Source organism: Prionailurus bengalensis, chromosome D3 (assembly GCF_016509475.1).
Source record: "Prionailurus bengalensis isolate Pbe53 chromosome D3, Fcat_Pben_1.1_paternal_pri, whole genome shotgun sequence".
Lineage (NCBI taxonomy): Eukaryota > Metazoa > Chordata > Mammalia > Carnivora > Felidae > Prionailurus > Prionailurus bengalensis.
Window position 1 is genome coordinate 8,775,424 of NC_057356.1, and position 27,416 is coordinate 8,802,839.

General features: G+C 48.4%; 2 protein-coding genes across 3 annotated transcripts in view; one reads left to right on the forward strand and one right to left on the reverse strand.

Moving 5' to 3' along the window:
• The window catches only part of CCDC63 (coiled-coil domain containing 63), a 36,221-nt gene extending 17,953 nt beyond the window's left edge, over positions 1-18,268 (forward strand). The window contains exons 8-13 of one of the 2 annotated variants that reach the window (XM_043557584.1): positions 451-632; positions 2,573-2,793; positions 9,303-9,347; positions 12,869-13,061; positions 15,658-15,861; positions 18,076-18,268. In XM_043557584.1, the coding sequence (XP_043413519.1) occupies positions 451-632; positions 2,573-2,793; positions 9,303-9,347; positions 12,869-13,061; positions 15,658-15,861; positions 18,076-18,164 (934 nt within the window). In that variant the 3' untranslated portion in view covers positions 18,165-18,268. Of the gene's footprint in view, positions 1-450; positions 633-2,572; positions 2,794-9,272; positions 9,348-12,868; positions 13,062-15,657; positions 15,862-18,075 lie in introns of both variants that reach the window. The other variant, XM_043557583.1, reaches the window with a different exon arrangement.
• A 572-nt stretch (positions 18,269-18,840) lies between these two features.
• Positions 18,841-26,852, reverse strand: MYL2 (myosin light chain 2). The gene is made up of 7 exons (XM_043557585.1): positions 26,722-26,852; positions 25,384-25,473; positions 22,885-22,960; positions 21,644-21,748; positions 20,968-21,046; positions 20,831-20,879; positions 18,841-19,178 (listed from the first exon to the last, which is right to left on the reverse strand). Exons 1-7 carry the CDS (start codon positions 26,722-26,724, stop codon positions 19,080-19,082), a joined length of 501 nt encoding a protein of 166 aa, XP_043413520.1. The 5' UTR covers positions 26,725-26,852; the 3' UTR covers positions 18,841-19,079.
• Between the last annotated feature and the right edge of the window lie 564 nt (positions 26,853-27,416).

A 27,416-nucleotide genomic window follows, 5' to 3' on the forward strand; every position in this document is an offset into this window, starting at 1 on the left:
CTTATCTACTTGCCTCCCACTCCAGGGCAAGAGGCATATAGCTGGGCTGTGAAGAGAACAGGCTTTAGAGTCAGATCTGGGTTTGAATCCTGGCTCCATCCATCATTACTGTATTATTGTAGGACCACTTTGGATGGTAGTGGGGAATAAACAATATATGTATATAAGGACTTGCTGGGCCACAGTAACTGACAAGTGGTGATGATGATGATGATGGTGATGGTGGTGGTGGTGGTAATGATGATAGAAAACTCACTTCCTGGGGATGGTCTGGAGCCAGCAGCTCCTGTCATTCAGGTAAGGAGGGCTGTTCTTCCACTCCCAGCAACCTCCACGATTCAAAGAAGTGATGGCCGTTGGCAGAAAGTCCCTCTGGTCTGGTAGGGGGAGGGGAGGGGAGGGGAAGGGAGGAATCTCCAGACGCTCAGACCCTGTGCCTGCCTCACTCAGGCTGGAAGCCATGGCTCGAATGGCCGCCATGAAGGACCGCCAGCAGAAAGACATTTCTCAGTACAACCTGGAGATCCGAGAGCTGGAGCGTGTCTATGCCCACGAGACCAAGCTCAAGTCCTTCTTGCTCATGAAGCTGAATGATCGTCTGGAGTTCGAGGAGCAGAGCAAAAAGGAAGAAGGTACGTTCTCCAGGCATTTTCTCTCTCTCTCTCCCCCCCCTCCCCATCTTAGCTGAGGGTGCCCAAGTCCTTCTGTAGTAGGCATGCCAACTTTAGCGAATAAAATTACAAGATGCCTAGTTAAATCGACACTTTAGATAAAGTGAATAAATTTTTAAATAAAATAAACATTATTTGTAGGCTATCTACAATTGGGACACAATTTATACTTTAAAAATGTATTGTTTGTCTGAAGTTCAAATGTAACCGGGAGTCCTGTATTTTATTGGCCAACCCTAACCCATAGGATGTGTCCTTACTCTGAGGTTCTCCTTCCATTGTTTTGTTGGGGGAGACTCGGGTATTAGGTCCCCAGGACCGTCCGCACGTTTGGCGATTTGCTAGGAGGACTCTAAAGATTGAGTGTGTAGGCACATGCATGGCTGGGAGGTGGAGACACAAAGCACGCTCAGCGAAGACGAAAGGGGCACCGGGCAAAGTCTGGAGGAAACCAGGAGTAAGCTTCCGGGATCCTCTCCTAGGGGAGTCACACAGGATGTGCTTAATTCCTCCAGCATCTCAATGTGACAACACGTGTGAAGAGCTGTCTGCCAGGGGAGCTCATTACGGCCTCGGTGCCCAAGATCTTACTGGGGGCTGGTGACATAAATGTCCTCTCCCCTGCACACACCAAAATGCCAGCCTCCTGGAAGGAAAGTCCGTGTTTAGCATCAACCCCACACAACATCTGCCCAGCCTAGGCACAGGGAGTCCCTCCTAGCATTCAGGCAAAGTTTTATATCCCTGTAGGGCACTGGTTACCATTGAGGTGCCCAGGTGCCAGCCACGGGACACCCTTGCAAGAAGAGCCCTTTCTAAGGAGGACAGTCTCAGGGCCGTTGTATTCACTGTCTCCTGAACAGACGGAAAAAAATCTGAGCTCTTCTGAGAGCCCCCCGGGAAGCTGCATTTGTTCTTTGTTCCTTCAGCATCTCCTGGCTCTTCCTGTCTTTACATTTGGGACCATGTTGTGAAAAGTGTGTTTCTGAGAAACCCCATCTCTCACTCTTTAACATAACATGTAAAGGAGTCACGTGGCCAGAGGTGCCTAGGAAGATCTAGAAAGATCCCTGTGATTGTCATGTGGAGGCCAAACCAAAGAGACAAGACTGGGGCGCCTGGGTGGCTCAGTTGGTTAAGTGTCTGACTCTTGATTTTGGCCCAGGTCATGATCCAGGGACGTGGGATTGAGCCCCATGGCGGGCTCCGTGCTGAGTGTGGAGCCTACTTAAGACTCTCTCTCTCTCTCTCTCTCTGTCTCTCTCTCTCTCTGTCTCCCTAAAAAAAAGAGACAGAGAGAGAGAGAGACAGAGAGAGAGAGAGAGAGAGAGAGAGAGAGAGAGAGAGAGAGAAGACTGGGTTCAGGAAAGGTGGGGCTTTTGCAGGCATCAGGCTGGAGAGAATGAAGCCTGGAGAAGCTTCTTGGTTCTAATTCCTTGAATTTGCCAGGGTCTGAGCCTGCCCGGGGCCCTCTGCCAACAGGGCTCCCTTGACCTTCATCCTGTTCAAATGTCATCTCCCTCGAGAGGACTTCCCTGGCCACCCAGCTCCCCCGTCAGAGCACCTGACGCGTCTCCTCCATCACCTGGGCTACAGTGGTGATGGTTGTATTTCTTCTGTCTGCATGGACATCTCCTTTTCCCTTCTCTGCTTGTCTGATTCTGGCTCTGGAAGCTCCACGGGGCAGGGGAGTGTGTCTGCAGAGCCCAGCACAGCGTCTGGCACATAGTAGATGTTCAGTCACGTATCTGTGAAGCGACTAGGCACGAAGCTCTTGCGCTCCCCCTCCGGGAAAAGCCTAGCCTCCTCCCCGAGACACAGTAAACATTACGGAGCCGGCTCCCCGCCTGGCATCGAGTGGCTTCCTCTCAGCCTCACACTTCCCGGCTTTTCCTTCCCAGCCCTCAAGGCAAAGAAGTACAAGAGGAAGAACAAGGGTGAGAGTTTTGAGAGCTACGAGGTGGCGCACCTGCGGCTGCTGAAGCTGACAGAGAACGGGGACCTGAATGAGCTCATCGAGGGATTTCTGGCCAAGGAGGAGAAGAACTTTGCTCGGTTCATGTACGTCACGGAGCTCAACAATGACATGGAGACGATGCACAAGAAGACCCAGAGAATCCAGGTCGGGGCTGCTCTTCTTTCCTAGGTCCGGGACCCACACACTCTCATAACGGCCTTTCTCAAAGGGGGTTCCTTGAAACACACCTTGAGCTGCTCTATAGAGAAGAGGGCCTCAGGGTCTGATCGGTTTGGGAAACACCATATTCCCCCAGGCTTTCCCCCTACATTTTAACCTCTCTGAAGTTGGTATTTGCCTTCAGCTGATGCAAACACTTAGTGTGGTCCTGTCACCCCACCCCCCACCATAGTGACATAACCCATGGCATGTTCTATAGTCCTGGGCTCAGTAGACTATAGCCATGGCCAGATACAGCCTGTGGTCTGTTTTCGTACAGACCTGAGCTAATAAGAATGGTTTTTTGCATTTTTTAAAAGGTTATAAGGAAAAAAAAAAGAGGGTATGTACGAGAGAGATCATATGTGGCCTGCAATGCCTAAAATATCTGCTGTCTGGCCCTTTGCCTTAAAAGCTTGCTGACTCCTGTTAATCAGCAGCTTCACAGAACTGAGTAGAGATGGTCAAACCATCTTGAAGACACTTGATATACATGAGCATAATGAAGGCTCTGACGAGTCCCGCAGTAAAGAAACTTCTTTACCTTGGTTAAGCCCATCATTTCCCAAACTAAATTGGCTTCTTGGGCTACTTACTCCCCAGAACACACGTAAACAGCCTTTGGAACTGTCTGAACAGGATAGAGTCTAAACTTAGTATGACACTCCAGTCCCTTCAAAATTTGGCTTCAACCTGCTGCAGCAGACACAGCTCTCTTCACGAGCCCAGGGTGCCCTGGGCAGCTCCTAGGCTCACCCACCCTAGACCTTTCCCTCCTCTGAGGCCTCCCCGTGCCATTTCCTCCCCGCCCCCCCCCCACTCCTGCTTTTCTTCTGATGAAATACTGCTCATTAGTCCTGACCCTGCACAAATGTCATCACCTCTGGCAGTTCATTACTCCTCCCTCTGGGGCCCCCGTGCTGTTTGTATGACGAGGCGGGCCACTTCCGTTTGCAATGTCACTGTTTCCTAAATACGGAGCAGGAGCACTGGCTATGTGTAAGTAGCCAGTAGCCAGAATATAAGGGAAAACATTTTATTTTATTTAAAAATTTTTTTTAATGTTTTATTTATTTTATTTATTTATTTTTTTAATTTTTTTTTCAACGTTTATTTATTTTTGGGACAGAGAGAGACAGAGCATGAACGGGGAGGGGCAGAGAGAGAGGGAGACACAGAATCGGAAACAGGCTCCAGGCTCTGAGCCCTCAGCCCAGAGCCCGACGCGGGGCTCGAACTCACGGACCGCGAGATCGTGACCTGGCTGAAGTCGGACACTTAACCGACTGCGCCACCCAGGCGCCCCTGTTTTATTTATTTTTGAGACAGAGAGAGACAGAGCATGAACAGGGGAGGGTCAGAGACAGGGAGATACAGAATCTGAAACAGGCTCCAGGCTCTGAGCTGTCAGCACAGAGCCGGATGCGGGGCTCGAACTCACAGACCGCGAGATCATGACCTGAGCCAAAGTCGGCCGCTTAACCGACTGAGCCACCCAGGCACCCCAAGGGAAAACATTTTAATTTACTAGTGATGAGTTAATTTTTATGAGGATTAGGATAAACATAGCTTGTGAACTTTTGATTGAATGCACATTGGTACTTAGGATGATAAATACTCGTAACAGTAAGGAAATAAGGGTAAACATAATAAAATGAACACAACTGGGCTGATTTAAAGAAAACTCTTAATATACAATAATAGATAGTGATAGACAATACCACAGGTAGCACAGGAACACGATGGAAATGAAGGTGGTGCTATCTGTGAGGGTTATCGCAGGAAACATATGGCACGCCCCAAATGGGTAAATTGAGATGGGTTTTTTTTTTTCAACGTTTATTTATTTTGGGGACAGAGAGAGACAGAGCATGAACGGGGGAGGGGCAGAGAGAGAGGGAGACACAGAATCGGAAACAGGCTCCAGGCTCTGAGCCATCAGCCCAGAGCCCGACGCGGGGCTCGAACTCACGGACCGCGAGATCCTGACCTGGCTGAAGTCGGACGCTTAACCGACTGCGCCACCCAGGCGCCCCGAGATGGGTTTTTTTTTAAGGCACTATTTACAATGGCTTAAGGAAATTACGAAGGGTAAGTGCAGGAGAAACAAAAGAGGGCTCCAGAACAGGTAAGGGGAAGGAGCCGTTTTCTGGAATCAGGGGAGAAGGCTGTCCATGTGTCTCTCCTGGAGGGATACAACCGAGCTAGTGACCTGACGGGTACCCCCAACATCTTTCCAGTCCTGTTGTCCGGGCCCACCCCAAGCCAGGGGACCAGGGAGCCCAGGGCCGAGCCCCTGGGGTTTAGGGCAGGAAGGGAGGTAGGTGGATTTGGGGGCAAACGGAGAATGTCCAGCTCTGTGTGTGTGGTGGGGGTAGGGGTGGGAGAGATGAGCTGGTCTCTCCTCTCCCTCTGTCTCCCTTCTGGAAGGTGATCTTCCAGGGGACAGGCACAAGAGTATACTTCCTCTTCTTTCCTAGTGCTCAGGATGGCCCTGCACACAGTGGGAGACACCAGGAAATGGTTCCCAAACAGTGATTGACCTGGACCTTCCCATTCACTCATGAGGGCCATCCTTTTCTCCTTCAGCCGGCAGCCTGTCTCTGTTAGGAAGAGTGTGTCAGACGAAAGATGACCAAACTCCTGCCCTTTCTGGGCCTCAGTCTCCACATCTGTAGAATGACATAATGGGACTAGAGCAGTACTTTCCAAACTTTTAATAAAAAAGCTACAGAACATTTTTGTTTAAACCCAGGTTGAGGAAACACCGTACAGCAAACAGGTAAGGGGCGCCTGGGTGGCTCAGTTGGTTGAGTGTCTGACTTTGGCTCAGGTCAGGATCTCACAGTTTGTGAGTTCAAGCCCCACTTCCGGCTCTGTGCTGACAGCTTGGAGCCTGGAGCCCGCTTCGGATTCTGTGTCTCCCTCTCTCTCTCTCTCTCTCTCTTTCTCTCTGCCCCTCCCCTGCTTGCTTGCACTCTGTGTCTCTGTCTCTCTCTCTCAAAAAACAAAAACAAAAACAAAAACATTTAGAAAGAAAAAAAAAAAAACCAACCAGGTAAAATGGAGCAGCTGTGGATGAAGGGGGTGGGGGTTGGGAGGGGTGGTTGGAGGGGTTGCCTGGACCCTTGACCTTTTCACCTTCTTGTGGCACCTCTGCTCAAACTAGGGTTCAGGTAGGAAAAATATGTAAGTGAAAACAATTAGGGTACTAACATCTGACTTCGCCCCTTCCCCGAGCACCGGGATCAGAGGTCGTAACTGATTGAATCCCACTTTCTTTCTTCTTTTGCGTCGTCTCCCCTACCTCCCCCTCCCAGTTTAAAAATTATTAGTTGCTAACATTTGAAAATCGGGATATTCCACATGGGAATCGGGATTCCGGTTTCTCTCGGGAAATCCGACCAGACGACTCCGGCCCGCACTTCCGCGCGAGGTTGACGTCCACGGGCTCCACATCCACCGAGACCCGCTGGGTCCGATTTGCGCCTGCGCCCAGCCCTGCGGGCCTTGGAGCTTTCGGCCTCCGGTGTAGGCGCTTCGCCGCTGCCCTCAGGTGGCCATCTGCAGTATTGCATGGAAGGTCTTTGAACGCAGAGGTTTGAAGGATGGAAGGCTGGATGGTCCGTTTGGGACCTGGGAGTGGGCAGGACGCTGATTCTTTTTTTCTAGGAGACAGCACCTTACTAGCCCCGGTAGGATGACAGGGACGGACCCTAGCAGAGGGATGTGAGGACGCTAGTCGGAAACTGACCCGATGAGGAAATGGTTACTGAACAAAACCGACCTCGATCTTTCCCCTTCACCGTGATGGTACCCCCTCTCTAAGATACACAGCCTGTCTCTGGCCTGGGCGCGAGTATGTCTGATGAAGGGTGAGCAAGTCCCTGATCTGCCTGGGCTTCAGTTTCCCCATTTGTAGAATGATGTGTGAACGACGACAGTAGCTTCTGAGCTTTTCTTTGAAGTTACAGAACTGTGTGCCTTTTGGGGCTTAGCAGAGCTGCAAATTCCTGTTGAAGAAGTCCTGAAAACACTTTGTTTCTAAAGAAAATGCTTAATATTTAAAAAATCTTATAAGAGAAGGATATGCTTGCTCATTATAGAAAATTTGGAAACTACCTAAGGATTGAATTTTTTAAACCATCCATTATCCCATTCCTGAGAGACAATCATTGTTGCTATTTTGATCTATTTCCTTCTGATTTATTTTTTGGGGGGTGATGCTTTTAAACTTAACATAGTGATTATTATATAGTATATATAGATTCATGTATTCTGATTGAAAAAAGTGTTCTTTTGGTTATTTTTTCATTCAGCAACTATTTATTGAGCACGTACTATGTGCCAGGCACTATTCTAGACCCTGGTTATGGGATAGAGAACAAAACAACAAAAGGCTCTGCCCTCATGGAGCTTCTATTCTGGCTGAGAAACAGACAATGGACAACAAGCCTACTAAATACATTAATTATAGGGTAGGGGCACCTGGGTGGATCAAAGAGTCCAACTCTTGATTTTGGCTCAGGTCATGATCCCATGGTTTCATGTGTTCGAGCCCCATTCAGGCTCTGTGCACTGGCCTGCTTGGCATTCTTCCTGTCTCCCTCACTCTCTGCCCCTTCCCCTCTCACACTCTGTCTCTCTTAACTAAATAAACTTTTAAAAATTATAGGATATATTAGAAAATGAGAAGTGGTGTGGATAAAAAGATGAAGTACAGCAGGTAAAGGGGGGGGGGGTTCTGGAGCCAAGTGAGGGCATGGGAAGTTGAGAAGTGAAGTTTGAGCAGACTTGCAGGAATACGCTATGTAGATCTCTGGGGGATGAATATTCCAGGCAGAGGAAACAATAAGTGCAAAGGTCCTGAGGTAGGAAAGATGCCCATTTACAATACCAGGATCATTCTAGACAGTTCACACTGTTTCGAAAACTTTTCCTCCCAAGTTCATCATAGAACCCTCCAACATCTTCTATGTTCTTTTTAATGGCTTCTGGGGACCCTGGAATCTCTGTGTAGAATCATAAGAAACTTCTTAAAAATGCGATCCCCAAGTTCTATCCTATACCTACAAACCTAGATTCTCTGAGAATGGGCCAGGAATCTTCATTTGAAACCATATTTTTAGAAAAAAAAAATATTAAAAACATTTTTGAGACCCATTGCCCCCATGATATGAATACTATCTTTGATTTAACTCATCCACTATCAGTAGACATTTAAGTTGTCTCTAACTGGGGGCCATTCTTTTCTTTTCCTTTTTAATGTTTATTTATTTTTGAGAGAGACAGAACATGAGTGGGGGAGGGGCAGACAGAGAGGGAGACACAGAATTGGAAGCAGGCTCCAGGCTCTGAGCTGTCAGCACAGAGCCCGATGTAGGGCCTTGAACCCACGAACCGTGAGATCATGACCCGAGCCGAAGTCAATAGCTTGAACGACTGAGCCACCCAGGCGCCCCTAATTGGGGGCCATTCTTGAGTAATAACCTGACAGACAACCTTGAACAGCCACTTTGCCCACATGTCCTACTATTTCCATGGGACAGATTCCTAGGGATGAAATTATTCAAAGGGTAGCCTTTTATATTTAGACACACTCTTCTAACATAGGGGTTCTTGAATCTGGTCCCTGGATCAACATTAGCAGCAGCTCCTGGGAACTTTCGAGAAATGCATAGTCTTGGGCCCCACCCAGACCTACCGAACCAGAACCTCTGAGAGAACCTCCAGGTGATTCTGATTCATGCTGGAGTTTGATAACCTCTGCTCTGGAGCTGCCTTTACGTTACATCCATTACAGTAGCCACAAGCCACCCATGGCAATGTAAGTTTAAATTAAGTAAAATTAAGGTTTAGTTCCTCGGTGGCACTACCACACTTCAAGTGCTCAATACCCACAAGTGGCTAGTGGCTGCAGGACTGGGTGTTGCAGAGAGAACATTGCCACCATCACAGTTCTATTGACTGCTGTTCTAGACAGTTCTTCAGAAAGGATGAACCACCCGCCCTCCCACGCCCTCATCCTTTTAATTAAGAAACATCAGGGGCGCCTGGGTGGCTCAGTCGGTTAAGCGTCCGACTTCGGCTCAGGGCATGATCTCGCGGTTTGTGAGTTCGAGCCCTGCGTCGGGCTCTGTGCTGACAGCTCAGAGGCTGCAGCCTGCTTCCAATTCTGTGTCTCCCTCTCTCTCTGACCCTCCTCCACTCACACTCTGTCTCTCTGTGTCTCAAAAATAAATAAAACATTAAAAAGAAACATCAGAAAGAACCTCCATGGGCTTAAGTGGGGCCCAGGGGTTTGGGGGCTCCTTGAAACAGATAACTTAGATCCTCATCATCGTCTCAAGGCACAGGCATGGTTTCAGGTGTGGTGGGGAGGGAAGCACGCACTTGTCCTTATGGTCTGGTTCTCTCGTGGGCAGAATGAGATCATCCTCTTGCAATCCCAGCAGAAATCATCCCATGATGACAACTGCTCTGTCCTGAGACAGATGGAGGTAAGACCACGGTGGGGAGGGAGGGACGTGGGAGTCTCTGTTGTCTGTCTGTCTGTCATGCAGCCTGTCAGGCGGCCCTCAGGAGGAGTATGATATCTGCCCCATGAGACTGAACTGGCCTGGCTCATGTCTTGACATGTCCTGACCCTTTGTCATGGGCAGCCTCTGCTACAGATGTGCCTGTAGAATTTTGCCCCTATAGGCCCTTTGACTGCTTTAAAGACTCCCGGACTTCAGGGAGCATAGCCCAGGCACTTGTGCCTATAATTTCATCCCTGACTGGCAAATTCCAGACAGAGCTCTGCCTCAGTAACTTTTTTCTCTCTCCCCCTTGTCCTGGCTGTGGCCTGTTGTCAATAACAGTTATTATGAACATTTGTTGAGCATTTACTATGTACCAGGTACTAGGCTAAGTGCTTTGCGTGTATTATCTCATTTAATCTTTACAACAGCCCTGTGGGTTAGGTGCTGTAGTCTCTACATTATACAGATGAGAAACTGAGACTCAGAGAGGTAAAGTCATTTGACTAATACTTTGGAGCTGGGATGCTGTATTTGAGCTTTGCATTTTATTTAGTTGCCAATCACCAGGAACCAAAGCAGCAGTGGCCTAAGCAAGGTAGAAGTATTTATTTTGTTAAATACATTTGGAGATAGGTACTTCAGGTCATGATGTCATCAGTAACCCAGGCTCCTCCTGTTTGCCATCTTCAGCGTGTGGCTTATTTTCCCAGGGATGCCTCATGGTTGTATTGTGACTGCTGATGATCCAGACATCACTTATATGTTCCATTCAGGAAGAAAGTGGGGGAGGCAAAAATATCGTTCCCATTACCTTAAAAGTTATTTCTGTGAAGACTCAGCCAGTGACTTCTGCACTTACATCTTGCTGGCCATCCCTATTGCAAAGGAGGGTTGGAAATATAATTTTCAGCTGGGCACATTTCCGCCCCAAATACAATCAGGAGTTTGTTATTAAGGCGTAAGAGGAGAATAGATAGCAAACACCTGACAAAGATATGAACCCAGAGAGTTTGCACAGCCGTGTTGTAATCCAACAGTCCCTGACCCAGGAACTGCAGTCCTGGATCATTTTCCTTTCCTTCTTTGTGGCGTATTTTCTTTGTTGGCATCCATCTGGTTAGACAGGGATGGCAGTGCCATTCTCCAATAGGCCACTGGGGGGCAGCAAAGCACAAGGCACCATTCTGCGGCTCTGGCTCCGAGAGGCCTGTCTCAGGAGCCCAGATATGGGGAATGACGCTTCAGGCAGGGTCCGAGTCCAAGGAGACCCTCCTCAAGCTGAGCACATGATTGGGGCCCCACGTCCCCAGTGGCTCACGGCCACCCAGTGTCGTCCAGATGCTTCCTTGGGGTTGGGACTGGTGAGGCTCTGCACCTCTGGGTTTTGAAGGCCTATAAAGAGGGGCACCTTGGGGAGGCCGACCAGGCAGCCCCCAGCGTCTCCCCCACGTCTGAAGTCTTTTCATCCCGTCTTTGTTCCCTTGGCTGCAGCATGACTTCTGGGGGCCTCAGTTCAAAGCAAATACTCCAAGCAGGAGAATTTGTCTTAATAGCAATGGAATCACAAGGGCCTTTTTTTCCCTTACCCCCTGCTAAAGATCATTTCCCTCTGCTCTATTCCTGGAGACTTTCCTCACATCTTCCCTTTCATCCTCTCCTGCCCCTCTGAGAGAAGTGGGAGCACCTGCCCCTTAACGGGAGGGTTTTGCATGGGAGTTAAGCAACCAGGACCTGGGAACAAACGCTTGGGTATGACTCTCAGAAAAGTCACTTCCTAGCTGTGTGACTTTGAGAAACTGACTTAACCTCTCTGAGCCTCTGTTTTCTCACCTTTAATATGGAGATAATAATCATCTTCACTTCAGTGGACTGTGAAGTTTGAGGTAAGTCATGCATGTACACACTGAGCACATGGCACAGCAGAGAATTTTGAGTGTAGCTATTATTGTTGTTCGTGATGTAAATCAGTAAAACCTCACAATCACCTCACCTTGGTACTAAATAATTGCTCAAGAAATGAACCCAAGGTCAGGTACGTAGACCACTCCATACAAGGAAGCTAAACACAAGTTCGCCTTTCTTCTCTGACCTCTGACCTTCTGTTTTCCTCACCTGAAATCTGTAGCAGTTGTGAGGCTGTATTGAGATGATGTATAAGGTGCTGGACACATGTTATCACAGCCACATCAGGCTTTGTGTTTGTTTGACCACGTGATCTCCTAACGTGCCTCTAGACTGAGAGGGCAGCTCTTGCTGTCATATGGGGAAACTCAGCCCTGGGAGCCAGGACAGAGGAAGCTGCCCGGTGTGATGGTCGAGTGACAGTTCGGATCTTGGCTTCCCTCTCCTGGTTGTGTGCTTCAGAGCCTCAGCTTCCTCACCTGGAAAATGGGGGTATGGATAGGACGGACCCCTTGGGATTGTTATTTGGGACGAGGCAGGAGCCACAGGGAATGGGCAGTCCTCACTGGGCCCAGTTCACCTTAGCAAGCTGAGAGCTCAGAGGGAGAGTCAGGAAGTGACTGGAAGTTCTCAACCCAAGAGCAGGGATTCTCAACCCAGGGTTGCAAGTCAGATTCACCTCGGATGCCCAGGCCGCACGCCAGACCAAACCATCTGAACCTCTGAGGCTGGGGTCAGGGCAGCAGATGTTTTGAAGGTCCCAAGTGAAAGTAACGTGAAGCCAAGATTGTGACCCAATGGACTCGCAGGGGTTCTCAGACTTTACCGTGCATCAGAATCACCTGGAGGTTCATTAAAAACACACATTGCCAGGCCCACCCCCAGAGCCTCTGATTCAGGGTCTGGACTGGAGCCCAAGAATTTGCATTTCTAGCAAGTTCCCTGATGAAGCTGATGCTCCTGGTCGCCCAGGGACCCCACTTTGAGAACCACTGGACCAGAGCAATGTGTATTAACCAGTGAGTGGTAAAATCAGTTTGTTGGATTGAACCAGCCTTCAAAAATAATGAAACAGAACAATAGAAAATACGAGAACACACAATAAGAATATTGATCTGTGAAGCATTTATGTCATTTGATTAGATAATCTATTTAAACACACACCCATACCCGTATGTATAGTTACATTGTATACTATGAATTAGGCTTCATTGTAAAATGTACTCCTTTCTGTGGGCCACAGTTTTAAAAAATGAATCACCAGCTTTTAAAAAATATTGTAATCCCGTACACATGTAGACACATGTACATACATGTAGGTGAAACAAAACTTAGATTTAACAATATTTACCCTCATTACCTGCAGTGTATATTAGTATTTTCTTTTCCTTTCTTTTCTATTTACTTTCTTTAGAATGCTGATTAAGGCTTAGTACGTTGATTTTGTATCCCCTCAGAGGTCTGAAAATCTGTAGTTCAGAGGCTCTGGTTCCAGAGGGTCCCAAACCCCCATCCCCACTGAAAGTCCTTATGGGTGGGCGGAGCCCAGGGTGCAGCCTGGCTGATCTTGGGTGGGAATTGGGGTCTGTCACCAGGAGAAACTGAAGAAGACCACGGAGGAGGCAGACATGTATGAGAACAGCTACAAGGAAATCAGCAAGACCTTGGAGCATCTCAAGAACTCGGTGGAGAGTCTGTTTAAAAAGATAAATTGTGATGCCACCAAGATCCTGGGGCAGTTAGGGGAGACAGGGAAAATCAATGACACCAACCTTCCACAGTACTTTGGTGAGTCAAGGGAGTGGGGGGCTTGTTGGGCCTTTAAGAACTATTTCCGGAACTTTCTGTGAGCAGTCAAGAGGACTTGTTCTTTGGGTGGCATTGAGCCTGGTGATGAAACGTGGGCTGTCACGCCAGCCTGCCTGGGCTCCAATCCTGGTTCTACTCTTACTAGCTGTGTCCCCCCCCCCCCAAAAAAAAAAATGAGGAGTAAACTAATATCTACCTCATAAGGTTGTTGGGAAGTTTAAATAAATTAATAGTTCTTAGAGTAAAGCTATATGATCGTATTAATAAATGCAGAAAAAGCACTTGACAAATTCAACATCCATTCAGATAAAAACTCTTAGCAAACTGGAGCTGGAAGGAAACTCTCTTAACTTTGAACGGTATCTACAAAACACAGCTAACCTCACGCTTAAGGGTAAAAAACTGAATGTTTTTCCTCTAAGATCAGGAACAAGGCAAGAATGTCTGCTCTCATTGTTCCGATTCAGTATCGTCGTGGTGGTCCTAAACAATGCAGTAAGGCAAGAAAAAGAATTGAAAAGCATGCGGGTCGGAAAGGAAGAAATAAAGTGCTCAGAGCAGTGCTTGGCCTGTAGTAAATGCCTGTCAACTAGAACACACATTTCTAGCCATAGGCCCTTAGCTCAGGATAGAGAAGGAGGGAGGTCCCTCCAGAGATCATCACAATTTGGAGCGAAGGGCTTGCCTTTAGAATAATACCTAAGGTTCTTAATACGCTCCGTGTTTGGGCATTTCCCTCGTGCCAGGTTCAGTGGTTTGCTAGGAGGGCTCACAGACTCAGCCTATAGTGGCACTCTGGGCTTTATTTGTTGTAGCAAAAGGATCTAAGCAAAATCAGCAAGAGGAAAACGGGCATGGGGTGAAGTCTGGAGGAAGCCAGGAGCAAGCTTCCAAGGGTTCCTCATCCAGAGGGGTCACACAGGATGCACTTAGTTCCCCCAGCATTGAGTTGTGATGACATAAGTGAAATGTTACCAACCAGGCGAGCTCATTAGAGAGGCTGTGCCCAGGGTTTTGAAAAAAATAAAGCAGTTACTTAGCATAAACATGTTTTATACATACAGGTTAGGGGCACTGAGCCTCTATTATCATTTAGTGAGGATAGGAACCTTCCTGAAATCCAAGTTCCCTGATGCCAGCCTCAAGCCCACCTGGCAAGCTGGTCTTTCAGGGGAGAGTAATCAGGACTGCTGTGTTAACTCTTTCCTGCCCACACCCTATCACGTCTACACAGCCTGGCCCCTGCTCGCATTTGTCATGTCCTCGTGTCCTGCTCTCTCACAAGTCACACTATTCTATGGATTCTTCCAACCCTCCCCTCAACACATTCCCACCTCAGGGCCTTTGCACAGGCTGAGTTCCTTCTCATTCTCAGATCTCAGTTTAAATGTCCTCTCCCTAGCCGGGCTTCCCTCCACTGCCTCATCTGAGGCTGGTGTCCCCTCCACACACGCTATTGTTCCCATTCATGGCAGCCCTTTTATGTAACATCCATCCAGTTTGTTTCCATGTACAACTAGCTCTCACTCTGTGAATCGATGAAGTTTTCGAGATCTGATAGCAAGTGCCAGATGCAAATATTTTTGGTATCTGATTTTCAGAAAGAATGGCAACAGTACAGGTAGCACGAGGTTTATTTAAAACATTCTCCAGATCCAGGAGCTACTGAGTCTAGATAACGAGCATCTGGAAAGCAAGGGAAGCGTGTGCTTTTCTGTTTACCTGTCGAATCTGTCCTTTTGTCCGTCTTCCTCCTATACACTGAAGCTTATGAGCTTCCTCGGGCCGAGATTGCATCTTTGTTTTTACTGTTGTTGTTGTTTTGTTTCTCCTCCATGCATCGCAGCATCCAGCTGTGTGCCTGGCATGGTAGGCATCCAATACTCATTGGTAGAGTGGGTGGTTGAACACACAACTCCAGTGAATGCACAGGGCTCTGACACACAGCAGGATAGGGGAGCTCCCCCGGACTAGACAGGTCAGAAAAACATTCCTGCAGGTGGCAGAGGCCTGACCCAAGTCTCAAAACGCCAGTAGGGGTTATTCAGGGAGGGGTGTAGGGAAAGGCATTCTAGGCAGAAGGAACAGCATGAGCGCAGGTCTGGAAGCCTGGGACAGAGCGTGCAGGGGAGACATCAGTAGTTTAAGAGGCTGCCTGTGGCTCCCAATTGTTAGTATAACCCACTGTTTCTCAACCGTCTTTTCATTATTGCCTCCTAAGGAGTCTTTTTAGACATTCTTTTCCTAATTGTCCTCCTCATGAAATTTTAACACTGTAGATATAAGCTATAGTTGTTTATGTTCTGTATGTATATGTTTTATGTTATAAAGTCAGATTTTTTTTTTTTTTTTTTTTTTTTTTGCGTCTCAAAAACCAAATATTGCTCTCTTGCGGATAGTGCCCTCTGGAGAATGCACGGTGTAACCCAAGAGAAAGCCCTCATCCTTAGAGGATGTCCCCACTCTCTGTTCTTTCCCTTCTTCTCCAGCCTACAGGGGGGTGGGGGCACCACCCCCAATTCCTGGGAACCAGGTCTCTTGGCTGCCATCTTGGTTCTGATTGATTTTCTTCCAGCCATCATTGAGGAGAAGACCAATGACCTCCTGCTGCTGGAGTCCTACAAGCGGATCCTGGATATGGAAGGGGCAGAGACCGAGATGCCACCACCCTTCATCAACCCTTTCTGGGGTGGCTCTTCCCTCCTCAAGCCTACAGAACCCATCAAAGTCATCCCCCCGGTGCTTGGGGCTGACCCCTTCAGCGACAGGTTGGATGAAGGTGAGTTCTCTTTCTCCCCCAATCTGCACAGGTTGCTAGGAGACCTGTGCCAGAGAGAGTCTGCAGTGCTGAGCCTCAGTTTCCCTTTATGAGTCTCGTAGGCCCATCCGTTCCATTGGGTTCCATCATGGCTGTGGTCCCTTGACTTGTTTTGCCTGGGGATGTTTCCCTCTACAGTGCAATGACCTAGCCACAGATCCTGAAGTTTAGTGATCCTGGATATTTTTTTCAATCACTACTTTGCGACCATTTAAAATGAACCTTAAAATGCTTAGGTTTACAAATTGGCAAGCTGCAGACACACAAGATTCCCTAGGCCCGTCTCTCACCCTAACCTTATGCCCCTGAGTCTGTCTCCACCCATGGCTGTTCTTGCCCCACCCCAACCGTGTCCTGCAACCTCATGGTCGAGGCAGCTGCGGCTTGGTTCCCTGGAAGCCAGATGCCTAACTGTGGCCCCTGTGGCCAGGCTGTCAATCTGCCCTCCTGACACTCCCTTCACCCCGGGGAAGCAGCCCTTCTCTCTGGGGGCGGGGAGAAAATTGGCCCCGCCTGGGTTTTGGAGGGCAGTTTGGCCACATGTGTGGCAAGCCTGGGACACAGATACACCTGTGAAGCCCGTCGTCTCGCCTGTGCAGATTGGCCCTCCAAGAAACATTTATTCAAGGTCCAAGGATGTAAGTAGGGCCATGTTCACTGCAGCCCCGAACTGGGCACTACTGAAACGCTCACCCATTGGAGACTTGTTACGTGAATTACGGGTCACCCATCTGTGCAACAGGCTTACGGTGCAGACACAGACAAGAGTGCAGTGGGTCACTATAACCTCTCCCTCTCGCTCTCTCTGTCTCTTTCTCTCTCTCTCTCTTTCACACACACACACACACATACACACTCTCAAACTTATAATTTATATATAAATTATATATGTGTAATGATATATGGATTATAGGATATAATCCTATATCCTATAGTATCCAGGGGACTTTGAGCCATGTCTGGAGATATTTTTGGTTGTCACACCTGGGAGGTAAGGGGTACTGCTGGCATCTAGTGGCCAGGGAAGCTGCTAGAAATCCTACAAAGCACAAGACAGCCCTTGACAACCCCGATGTATAAGAGGGAAAGAACTGTGTATAATGAGAGAGGAGGAGGAGGAGGAGGAGGAGGGAGGGAGGTTGAGAGGGAAGCAAGGGGGACGGGGTCTTGATTAGGCAGGCAAAAACAAAGGATCTATAGGCTGACTTGTGGCGGGTGTTTCTCGAGGTGGCGATTTACAGACGTTTGCCTTTCTAAGTTAAACAATTCTGTATTGTTTAAATTGTTCTTTTCCAACGGTCCTGAGCAACTTTAGGAATTAGAGAAAACTAGATTAAAAAAAAAAAGCTGCCACAGCTCTCTAAGCAGGGCTTCAAACGTGCAGGTGTGTCAGAGATGGAGGGGGAGGAGTGAGGAAGGATCACCGACACACACACACACACACACACACACACACACACACCCCTCCAGTTTGATTGAATCGGGGCAACTGAAACTTGGCAGGAGTGAAAGCTGGGTCTGGTGTTACTCACCTTTGCACACCTTCCCTTTGCCCTTTGATTCCTAAAAGAGGAGGGTGGCAGGGCACAGATGCTGGTAATGACCCTCACCCAGTCAGGAACTTGCAGATGATGCCTTCACTTCTGCTCAAGGGAATGTTGATTGACACTGGGTTCTCTTAGCTCATTAGTCTCTGTGGCTCATATGTATGAATTAGAAGAGGCACTCTGGACAAGTTAATTAAGGTGCCCCTTCTGTATGGACATGATTTGGCAATCAAGTCGGGTGAGGGCTGGATTTCAGCCCATCCATTCACCTGTCTCCACTAGATATCTTTGTTCAGTCTACATCCTGAACAACAGCACATGGTGGCCCTGTCTCCTTGATGTTAAACTAGACTCAACTTCACATACTCCTCTGGGAGAAAAAAACAGTTATCATCTGGGCATCCCTGTGCAGTACATCTCTGCCGATGCACCTCCTCCCTGAACCTCGAGAATATTCAACTCCACCCCCAGCACTGTGGAGGGACCCCAAATCAGGCTTGGACAACCATGCCTTGGGCATCCATGAACGGGGCAGAGAGGCACTGTCCCTGGGAGGGAAACTCCCCACCCCCACCCCTTGCTGGGTTTGGTTTCCGGACTCCTCACGCGAGTCCTGTCTTTGATGCAGTGGACCAGCCCCTGGACCACAGCAGCCTTCGGCAGCTCGTGCTCAGCAACTACACTGCGAAAGAGTTTCGAAACAGGGACTTACACTGAGACAGGATCCTGGAAAGGGGGGATGATCTGAGGCCCAAGAAGTTATGGTCTGAGGTGGAGGGGGCTACGTTTGTACCAGAGAGAATAAATGTTTTGTTCTTTAACCTCAGTGTCTCCCCACACTCATTACTAAGAGACTAGATTAGGGTGCTGGGAGCCACTGTGGGACACGGAGGCACGGGGACACAGGAGGCAAGAGTTATATGAGGTCACCACGGCTCCCGAGCGCCCCCTGGGATGGCGCTCCTTTATCTGAAATTAGAGATTAGCCTCTTACAGTTAACAGATATGAGTTTTTGCTAAATTAGCCGTATTCTTAGCATGAACGTGAGGCCTCTTCCTCTTAATTTGTCATGGGGCCTGGCTGAGCACATCTATGGGAGAAACATTCCGATGTAATGTTTCCTAAAGGAAAGGATGTCATGGGAGCTAGGCTCCACCGATGCTTGAACTCTCTGCGAGAAAGGGCCGTGGTCCTCTAGTTGCCATTCCAATGAATTGTGGCCCTTGACAGAAGTATTCCTAAGTGGCTGCGAAGGTCTGTTTCCAATAAAGAGTCACTAGGATTCAATAATAATGACAGCAGGGACATCACTCGCTCATACCCTGCCTTCACGGGAACTAGCAAAGGACCTTCCTCACTCAAGGCACGTCTGTCAGAGAAACACCACGAACACACACACAACCTCCTGTTTATTTGAACACAGCTTCTGGGTGGTTTTCCGTCTGTAGGACGTGTGGCTGCGTAGCATCTTGCAACCCCTGGGGCTGCAAAGACGATGGAGGTGGATGATGAAGCAGCCACACAGCTAACAGGCCAGGAGCAGGGACGGCGGCATTACTGGGCAAAGTGAGGGGAGGGCAGGGACCACCTCCCCACCAGAGACAAGCCCGGGGTTGGGTGACGAGCCCCTCTCAGTCCTTCTCTTCTCCGTGGGTGATGATGTGCACCAGGTTCTTATAGTCCAAATTGCCAGTCACATCAGGGGGGAAGGCAGCGAACATCTGGTCCATCTGCAAAGAACCAGCAACACATGCTGAGGGGGACAGGAGGGCAAGTGAGAGAGGAGGGTCCCAGAGCAGAGGCAGTAGGGGTGCGGCGGACATGGGGACACGACACTCGGGTCCCCCTCCGGGAAGGCCTTGTTGCCCAGCTGCCGTGGAGAGCTGCCAGCCCCAAGGTCACGGCCCACCTGGGGCAGCCCACGGCAGACTGATCCATGTGAGGCCTAACGTGGGACCTCCTCCAAGGGTATGCTAGCTCCAGGGCTCCCTGCGGGGCAGGGGGTGGGGAGCCAACACACTGTCAGGGCCTGAGTTGAAGTTCAGCATCTCCCTCCATGCCTCCCTGCTTCCTTGCCCTTCCTTGCTCTTTCTTCTGCAAGGCTGACCCCAAGGGCCATCCTATAGGGATGTTCCTGGGAATCCAGCCTGCCGCAGGTAAAGCAGGGATCGCAGACTCGGGTTGCAAAGGAGCTGGGCAGGCTCTGCAGGGGAGCAGGGGGGCTGGTGGGGACTGTGGGGAAACGCAGACACACAAGCTACCTCTGTGCCCATGGCTCAGAGCCGGCTGTGGGGGCAGGGGGGGCAGACTGAGGGAACTTAGTCTTTGAGGGAAACTAGAAATCTAGGCTTCTAATGTGCGATTTCCACATTTAGAAAGTATCAGCTAGTTATTTTTAAAAATACTACAAATATTTTTAGTACTAAAGATACTAATTTAGGCTAATAATAGCTAACGCTTTATATTGTGCTTTCCGCATGCTTTAGCACTTCACATGTATCAACTTGTTTAATCCTCACAGCACGCTACGAGGAAAGTTTTATTACTGCCCACTTTACAGATGAGGAGAGTGAGGCACCGTGAGGTCAAAGAGCTTGTCCAAACTCCCCAGGCTGGTGGGAGGTGAAGGCAGCCTCTTTTAACTGCATGGGTTTTGGTGGGGGAAGTTGGGGGGGGTGGTGGGTAGAGAATCTAAATAAAAATTTTAGCGAAATGTGAAACCTGTTGAAATCAACCCTGAGAAGGGGCTATTTTAAATAGATTCAGGTTCATTAATAATATCGACAGGGCCATTGCTTATTGATACAGGACTTTTGATGAATTAGCAGCGAAAGTGCCCCTTCTTCAAGGCACATTACTGCCCCCTGCCAAAAAAAGTCATATATACTGTTTTCTTAAAAAAAGAATTATCTCAAGACACTTTACTGCCATCTGCTGGACGACGGTTGCAATAAATATATACTTCACACTATATTTTATGAGTACGGCATCCAGGAGAATTGTGCAGTGCAGAACCTTCATGACAGTACGTGGTACCCTGCAGGTCACCCTCACTCCATCAGGAAATTGGTACTCTAACCAGCACAGGTCTCTAACCAGGCCTCTCTAGACCTGGAGTCAGACAGACCTGGGTTGGAATCCAGGCCCCAGCATTTACCATTAGTGTTGTCCTTTTAGGCCCGTGACTAACTTCCCTGGGCCTCAGTTTCCCCATCTATAAAATGACAATCATGCTGGTAGTCCCTACCTCATAGTGTGATTGAGAGAACGAAATGAGATAGGGGCTCAGTAGCAGGTTCTCTCTCAGTGTGGGGCCAGGGGTGTTTTAGAAAAGAGGGTGACACGGGAGCTGGGGTGCAGGGTGTGTCCGAGGGGCTGTTACCTCCTCTTTGGAAAATCTCTCTGCCTGTGTGGTCAGCATCTCCCGAACGCTGCAAAAAGAGAACAGCGGGTGTTGGCACCAGGTGTGTGTGTGGGCGGCAGGGAACCCCCATGTCCTCCCCCACAGGTCCCACTCACTAATCAGCCTTGAGCACCCCTTTGCCTTCGGGGTCAAACACTTTGAATGCGTTGAGAATGGTCTCCTCGGGGTCTGCCCCTGAAACAGAAAGCAGGGTTGAATCATGCTATGGGTGGCTGGAAAACCCACGGTACCCCAGGAGGCAGGGCCCAACTCCCCTTCAAAGATGGAGGGGCCAGAGCAAGGCTGGTTTGCTTGGAGGAAAGGCCCTGCCTTCCTCTGAGCACTGAACCTTGGTAATTAGAAAGAGTGGGCTGAGAATCCAGTCATTTCTGAGAAAACCCAAGGTCAAAAGTGGATCTAGAGTCAGAAAGACTGGGATTCGAATCCTGACTCCAGCATTTGCTAGCTGTGTGGCCACAAGCAAGTGGCTTTCCATCTCTGAGCCTTAGACGGGATAAAACAGAACCTACCTCCTAGATGGCAAATGAGGTCATGGATCCAAAGTGTGTAGCATGGGGTCGGGCTCAGGCTAAGCCTCAGAGCAATGTTAGCTGTTGCTTTTATCCCCCCCACCCCCAATGTTACTCTGCCTTCACCTTCTGCCAACACCCGTGTGCCCTCCTAGTGCTTTAATTCATGCCCAAAGATGAAGACACGTAAAGATACACACACACAGGTGCCCAAATGCAGATGCACATACACCCAGACAGACAGACACACACATGAGCTTACCCTTAAGTTTCTCCCCAAACATCGTTAGGAACACAGTAAAGTTAATTGGACCTGGAGCTTCCTTGAGCATTTCATCAATTTCTTCATTCTTCACATTCACACGCCCTAGGGCAGGAGATAGATACACACTCAGAGCCCCCCGCGCTAGGGCAGAAACAGCTGTCAAGACCCTGGCATTTGCCCGCCTGATGCTGCTTCATGGAATCTAGTCTAAGGGACAAGCAGAGATGGAGTGGGCGGGGCCAAAGAGTCCCATGAGAAGATGTTCTCCACAGTGTTATTTATAATAGCCAGACAGCTGGACACAGCCCAAACATCCAATGTGGGGAGGGGTTAGCTATTTTTTATAATAGTGTCTTCAGAACCTCGAACATTTTAAACAGATATTTTAACTTTTTACTGAAATGGGAAATGTTCCTATTACAAATGATCCCTTCTCAGTGGGAGGTGGGACACAGATCAGAATCACCTTGAAGGGAACTTTTTCCTTGAAGGGCTGCAACCCACACGCCCTTGGAGATTCTCATAGATCCTGTGCTAGCCTCTGCCACGAGACCAAATAGCACCTTTGTGCACATTTTTAAAAGTCACCCCTTCTTAAGATAATTTATGTTTTAAATATAAAAATCTACAGTGGCCACAAGCATGAATAGTAATCTGTCGAACTGTGTAGTGCGCAACCTGCTCAGCTGTTCATGGTGGCCCTGAGTTCTGGGAGTAGGAGTGGAGGGGGGTGAGTGGTGGCAGGGTGGACGTGTGTATTTTGAAAAATCTCCATACACTTATGCTTACACTACTGAGATGTTAAATTTAAAAAGCTGGCTCCCAAATAGAATAATTCCAACCTCAAAACAACAACAACAACAAAAATTCCACAAAAAAACCAAATGTACCTAGAAAAGACTGAGAGGCGGAAATGTTACAGTGGAATGCGACCTAATGGCTAATGTTTTTTCTTTTATACTTTTCTGAGTTTCTCAAATTTTCTATTGTGAGCTGGCATTGCATTCAAAATCACAGAAAAAACAAGTCGGTTTAAAAGAGAAATGAAAGATATGTGAGGACACTCAAAGCCTAAACACTTCTTTGCTTTTCCTCTGAAGTTTGTCTTAAAGGCCAACCATGATTGAGCTCTTTCTTTGAAAAATGATAAGCTCTTGACCTTTTCAGTGGCCCCACTTTCCACTCCTCAGGAGGGTGGGGTAAGGAGACCCTCCTGCAGGCCTAGAGGGGGGACATACCAAGAGCAGCAAACGTGTCCCTCAAATCATTCTTGTCGATGAAGCCATCCCTGTTCTGGTCCATGATGGTGAAGGCCTGTGGAAGGGGGCAGTTGGCTGGTCAGCCCAGGAGAAGTTGAGTGGACGAGACCAAGAGATCAGGCTGTGGACTGGGGGAAATGGGGTTCTGGGATTCAGGAGCACCGAAGGACATTAGATCAAGGGTCAGAGACTGGAAACTGGCCGTTCCTCAAAATGTTAGGCATAACGTTACCATATGATGCAGCAGTTGTACCGCTGGGCATCTGCCCAAGAGAACTGAAAAATCTGTCCACGTGGAAACCTGTGCCTGAATGTCCCCAGCAGCATTATTTACAATGGCCCAAACCTGGAAACAGCCCACATGTCCATCAACTGGTGGATGGTTACACAGAATGTGTTCTAGCCATGTGATGGATTACTCCTCAGCAATAAAAAGGAAGGAGATCCTGACGCCAGCTACAGCCCAGATGAGCCCTGACACATGACGCTGTATGAAACAAGGGGCAAAAGGCCACATACTGTACGATGTGCTTCTACAAAATGCCCAGAACAGGCAAATTTGTAGGAGCTGAAAATAGATCAGCGGTGGCCAGAGGTCAGGGGGCGGGGGGGGGGGGGGGGGGGGCGGTGGCAGAAGGGAACAGGTAGTGACTGCTGATTGGTGTGAGGTTTCTTTGTGGGGTGATAGAAATGTTGGGAAGTTAGTGATGATGGCTGCATAGTTCTGTGACTATAGCAAATAACCACTGAATTGTACACGTAGTTTTAAAAAGGTGAATTGAAGGTGTGTGAATTATATCTCTATGAAGTCGTTCTTTAAAAAATCAAGTTAGCGGCGCCTGGGTGGCTTAGTCGGTTAAGCATTCAACTCTTGATTTCCACTCAGGTCGAGATCTCATGGTTCTTGAGTTCAAGCCCCACGTCCAGTTCTGTGCTAACAGTGCAGAGCCTGCTTGGGATTCTGCCTCCCTAACTCTCTGCCCCTCCCCCATGCACACACACTCTCTCTCTCAAAAATAAACAAATATTTGATTAAAAAATAAAAATAAAAAAATAAAATAAAAAATCAAGTTAATACCTGGGGTCTCATCAGCGGCCCCCCTCCCCTCACCAAAGCCCAGTTATCTATAAAATGGGGCCAGCTATCTTTCCCAGGTGGCTCCCACGGAGACGCCAAGAGCTTTGTAAATGCCCAGGTATTTTACAAATGACTTATCATCTCCATGTTTTTTGAGTTCTTTGTAGCTGGTTCCTGAAAGTATTTGCACCCACTCCCCACACCCCACACCCAGCAACTGATCTCATTCTGGAGATTGGGGCAGGGTGAGGGGGAAGGGAGGGGAAGGTGACGATTTCAAATATGACAGAAATATGACAGAGTTCAGATATGACATTTCATCGTGGGAGTTCTTCTTTCCCGGGTGGCGTAGGGGACACGACACTCCTGTGATCTAAGGGCAAAAGGTGTTAAGGGTTTGTGTACCATTTGGAAGCCCCGAACGGTTTCGCCTTTGATACGGGACACACTGGCCTCTTCAACATCTCTTTCTCTGAAGGCCCAGGTGGGAGTGTGGATGACTCAGTGTGAGCCACGGGGACTGCTGGAAAATTCATTGACAGTCTATCCTTCCAAGCCTGCGGGCAGTGGCTTAATTCGGCCTAATTGGTACTTAGGTTTATTTAATAAGGCGCACTCCCATTGAATGTGACAGGGTTTCAACCTTGCTCGTGTTCGACAATGGACGGCTATAGAATTTAAAATCTAAGAGATGCTCTTTTTCATCTCTCAGTTTGGCAGAAATAATATTTTTAGGCTCTTAATACCCAATGTTGATGGAGATGTGGGGGAAAAGGCACCTTTTCCTTTTGGGGCTGCTGGGAGTCGGTATTTGTACCACATTTCTGGAGGGCCAGTGCTTCTAGCTGTTTTCAGTTCCTTTTTTAAAGTTCTTTGACCCAACAGTTCTGCTTTTAGGAATTTACCCCAAGGAAACCAGCAAAGATGTGTTATTTATAATGGTAGAGCACTCTAAGCACATGTAACATCCAACCATGGGAAGTGGTTTCAGTAAATTGATAGAAAATGCGGATGCAGAATTGCTCAAGGAAAAATAGCAAAATAATTTAAAAGTATATACACGTAATACGAAAAGTGACTTGAAGGGCGAATATTAAAACGCTAACTGATTATTTCTGGGTCATAGAATTGTAGATCATTTTTATGTTCTTCTTTGTGTTTTTCTGAAAATTTCCCCCCAACATTTTCAACAAGAAATACGCTTTACTTTTAGATTGGCAAAAATTATTAAAAATAATTTCTTTAAACGGTTCATGCACATGTTGAGAGTGAATTTGGGGTTGTTTGGATGATAAAAACCTCTAACCACTAGGTCCCTGCGGGGAACGTGGAACGAGGGAACGTCCTCTTTGACAGGTGGGAATCTCCATCCGGGCGTATGATTCAACAGCTGCACCCACCTCCTTAAATTCCTGGATCTGGGTCTGTTCAAACATAGAGAACACGTTGGAATTGGCACCTTCTGCTCTCTTCTTGGCTTTCTTAGGTGCCTGCAGGGGGGTGGGGGGGGGAAGCATTAATTAAAAGAGTCAGAAGCTGGGAGTCGGGTCCCATCTCTGGGTGAGCCTCAGCTGCTCATCTGTGAAATGGGGGTTTGATGCCCACTCTCATCTCAAAAATGGTGATACTGGAGGGATAAGAGGACCCAGAATCCACCCTGATTCTGGTGGATCCTCAGAGACAGAGGGTTTGCAGCACCACCTTTGCAAGCTAGGGGAGGGTACGTCTCCGGGGAAGGAGGTAACACTTTCAGATCAGCCCCGGCGGGATCCAGCTGCCTCTGTTGCAATGCATTTCACAAAAAAAGTTCAGTAATGCGCAGAAGGAGAATTGATTGGAGAGGGAAAACGTCAGGCTCACTAAACCGTGAGGAATGCCGAGATGAAATGACACTTTCTCAGGGTGTTAAAACCCACTGCTCCCCCTCCCCACTTCTCCTTTGATCCAAATGGCAGTGAAATATCCTTTCTAAATGTTCTGTCCTTGCACACACAGTGAAGAGAAGAGCAAGTTAACATTTGTCTCCACCCCGCTTCTCTCTGACTTTAAATAGTTAGAGCAAACGCTCGAACACCATACATATACATACATGATTTCATGTAGTCCTCTTGTCAAGTAGGGGCTATGATTACTGTAGCTATTTGACTGGGGAGTCAACTGGGGCTCAGAGAGGTTGGGTCACTTGCCCAAGGTCACACAGGCACAAAAAGGCAGGACCAGAGTTGCACTTGGGCAGTCTGACTCCAGAGTCTGCGCCCCTAACCATTCTCCTCCACTGGCCCTGATTTGGGGGTTTCCTGCTTCGGGAGGGGGACGCCTAACCCAACAACAAAGGGAGAAAGGTTTTAAATTTGCAAGTTCAAAAGGTGAAAACAAAAAGATTCTTTTCCCCAGCTGCCTGAACAAGAGAAAAGAATTACAATTTGATCCTTAAAAGCGTTCAATCCCATTTTGCAAGCCCTGGAGTTATTGATTCCTCGAGAGGTCAGTAGACAAGCCATAAAAAAGCCAACTCTCTTATTTTGTTTTTGCGAGTCCCTGGGAGCGGCTGTTATTTGTGGCTTATCGGGGCATTGATTGGGGTTCCTCTGTGCGCACACAGCAAGCCCTGCTTTTTCCACCAGAGGCTGGGGCCCTCATAAGCCAGCTTTCTGCCCCTCCCCTCTGCCCTCTGCTTGTAGGTGGTGTTCCCTCCCCCCTTCCACAGCATCACACCTCAAGGAGCCCTCGCTACTCACCATGGTAGAAAGGACACAGCACTGCTCCCCCAGAAGAAGCCTACAGGCTGCCCAGCTCTCCTCGGCCCGGGAACAATAAATACTTCCTCCCCACGTTTAAAAATAACCCCATGACCACTTTTGGCAGTAATAGGTGAGGCGGACACCACCTAAGGCCCCCCCATCCCATGCCGTTCTTCTGAAGTAAGGGGAGCTCACTCGCCACCCAGTGACACATGAGACCCAAAAAGGCATTCAAGGTTAAAGAGGCAGGCGGCTGGGTCACAGGGAGAGATGCTGCACACTTTCGGCAGCACTTGGGCGGGAGACACTTGTGCTTGTCAATTTTGAGAACGAAAACAGCAGAGAGAGAGGAGACCCTTATGATTCTCTAACAGGATCAGGGTCCCACCCCAGGGCCTTTGCACCTGCAGAGGTTGGGTCCCTCTGCCTGGAGAGTTTTTCCATCAGACATCTGCGAGGCACTCTCCCTCCCCTCCCTCAGATCTTTGCTCAAATATCACCACCTCTGTGAGACCTCACCACCATCCTTTTTCAAATAGCCACTCACCCTCTGGCCTCCAGAACCCCTTCTCTGCTTTGTTTTTCTGCATAGCACTGATCACTTCCTGACATACTGTGTAATTCACATATTTTTTGTGTGTGTTCAGTGTCAGTGAACAGTCAGCTCAGAAAAGCAGGGTCCTTTTTGGTTT

Coding starts and splice junctions, on each gene's coding strand:
- MYL2 (XM_043557585.1), bottom strand. Junction 22,961..25,383: donor AGATCCAGGAATTTAAGGAG/GTGGGTGCAGCT, acceptor CCCCTTCCACAG/GCCTTCACCATCATGGACCA. Junction 20,880..20,967: donor GGGGTGCTCAAGGCTGATTA/GTGAGTGGGACC, acceptor CTCTTTTTGCAG/CGTTCGGGAGATGCTGACCA.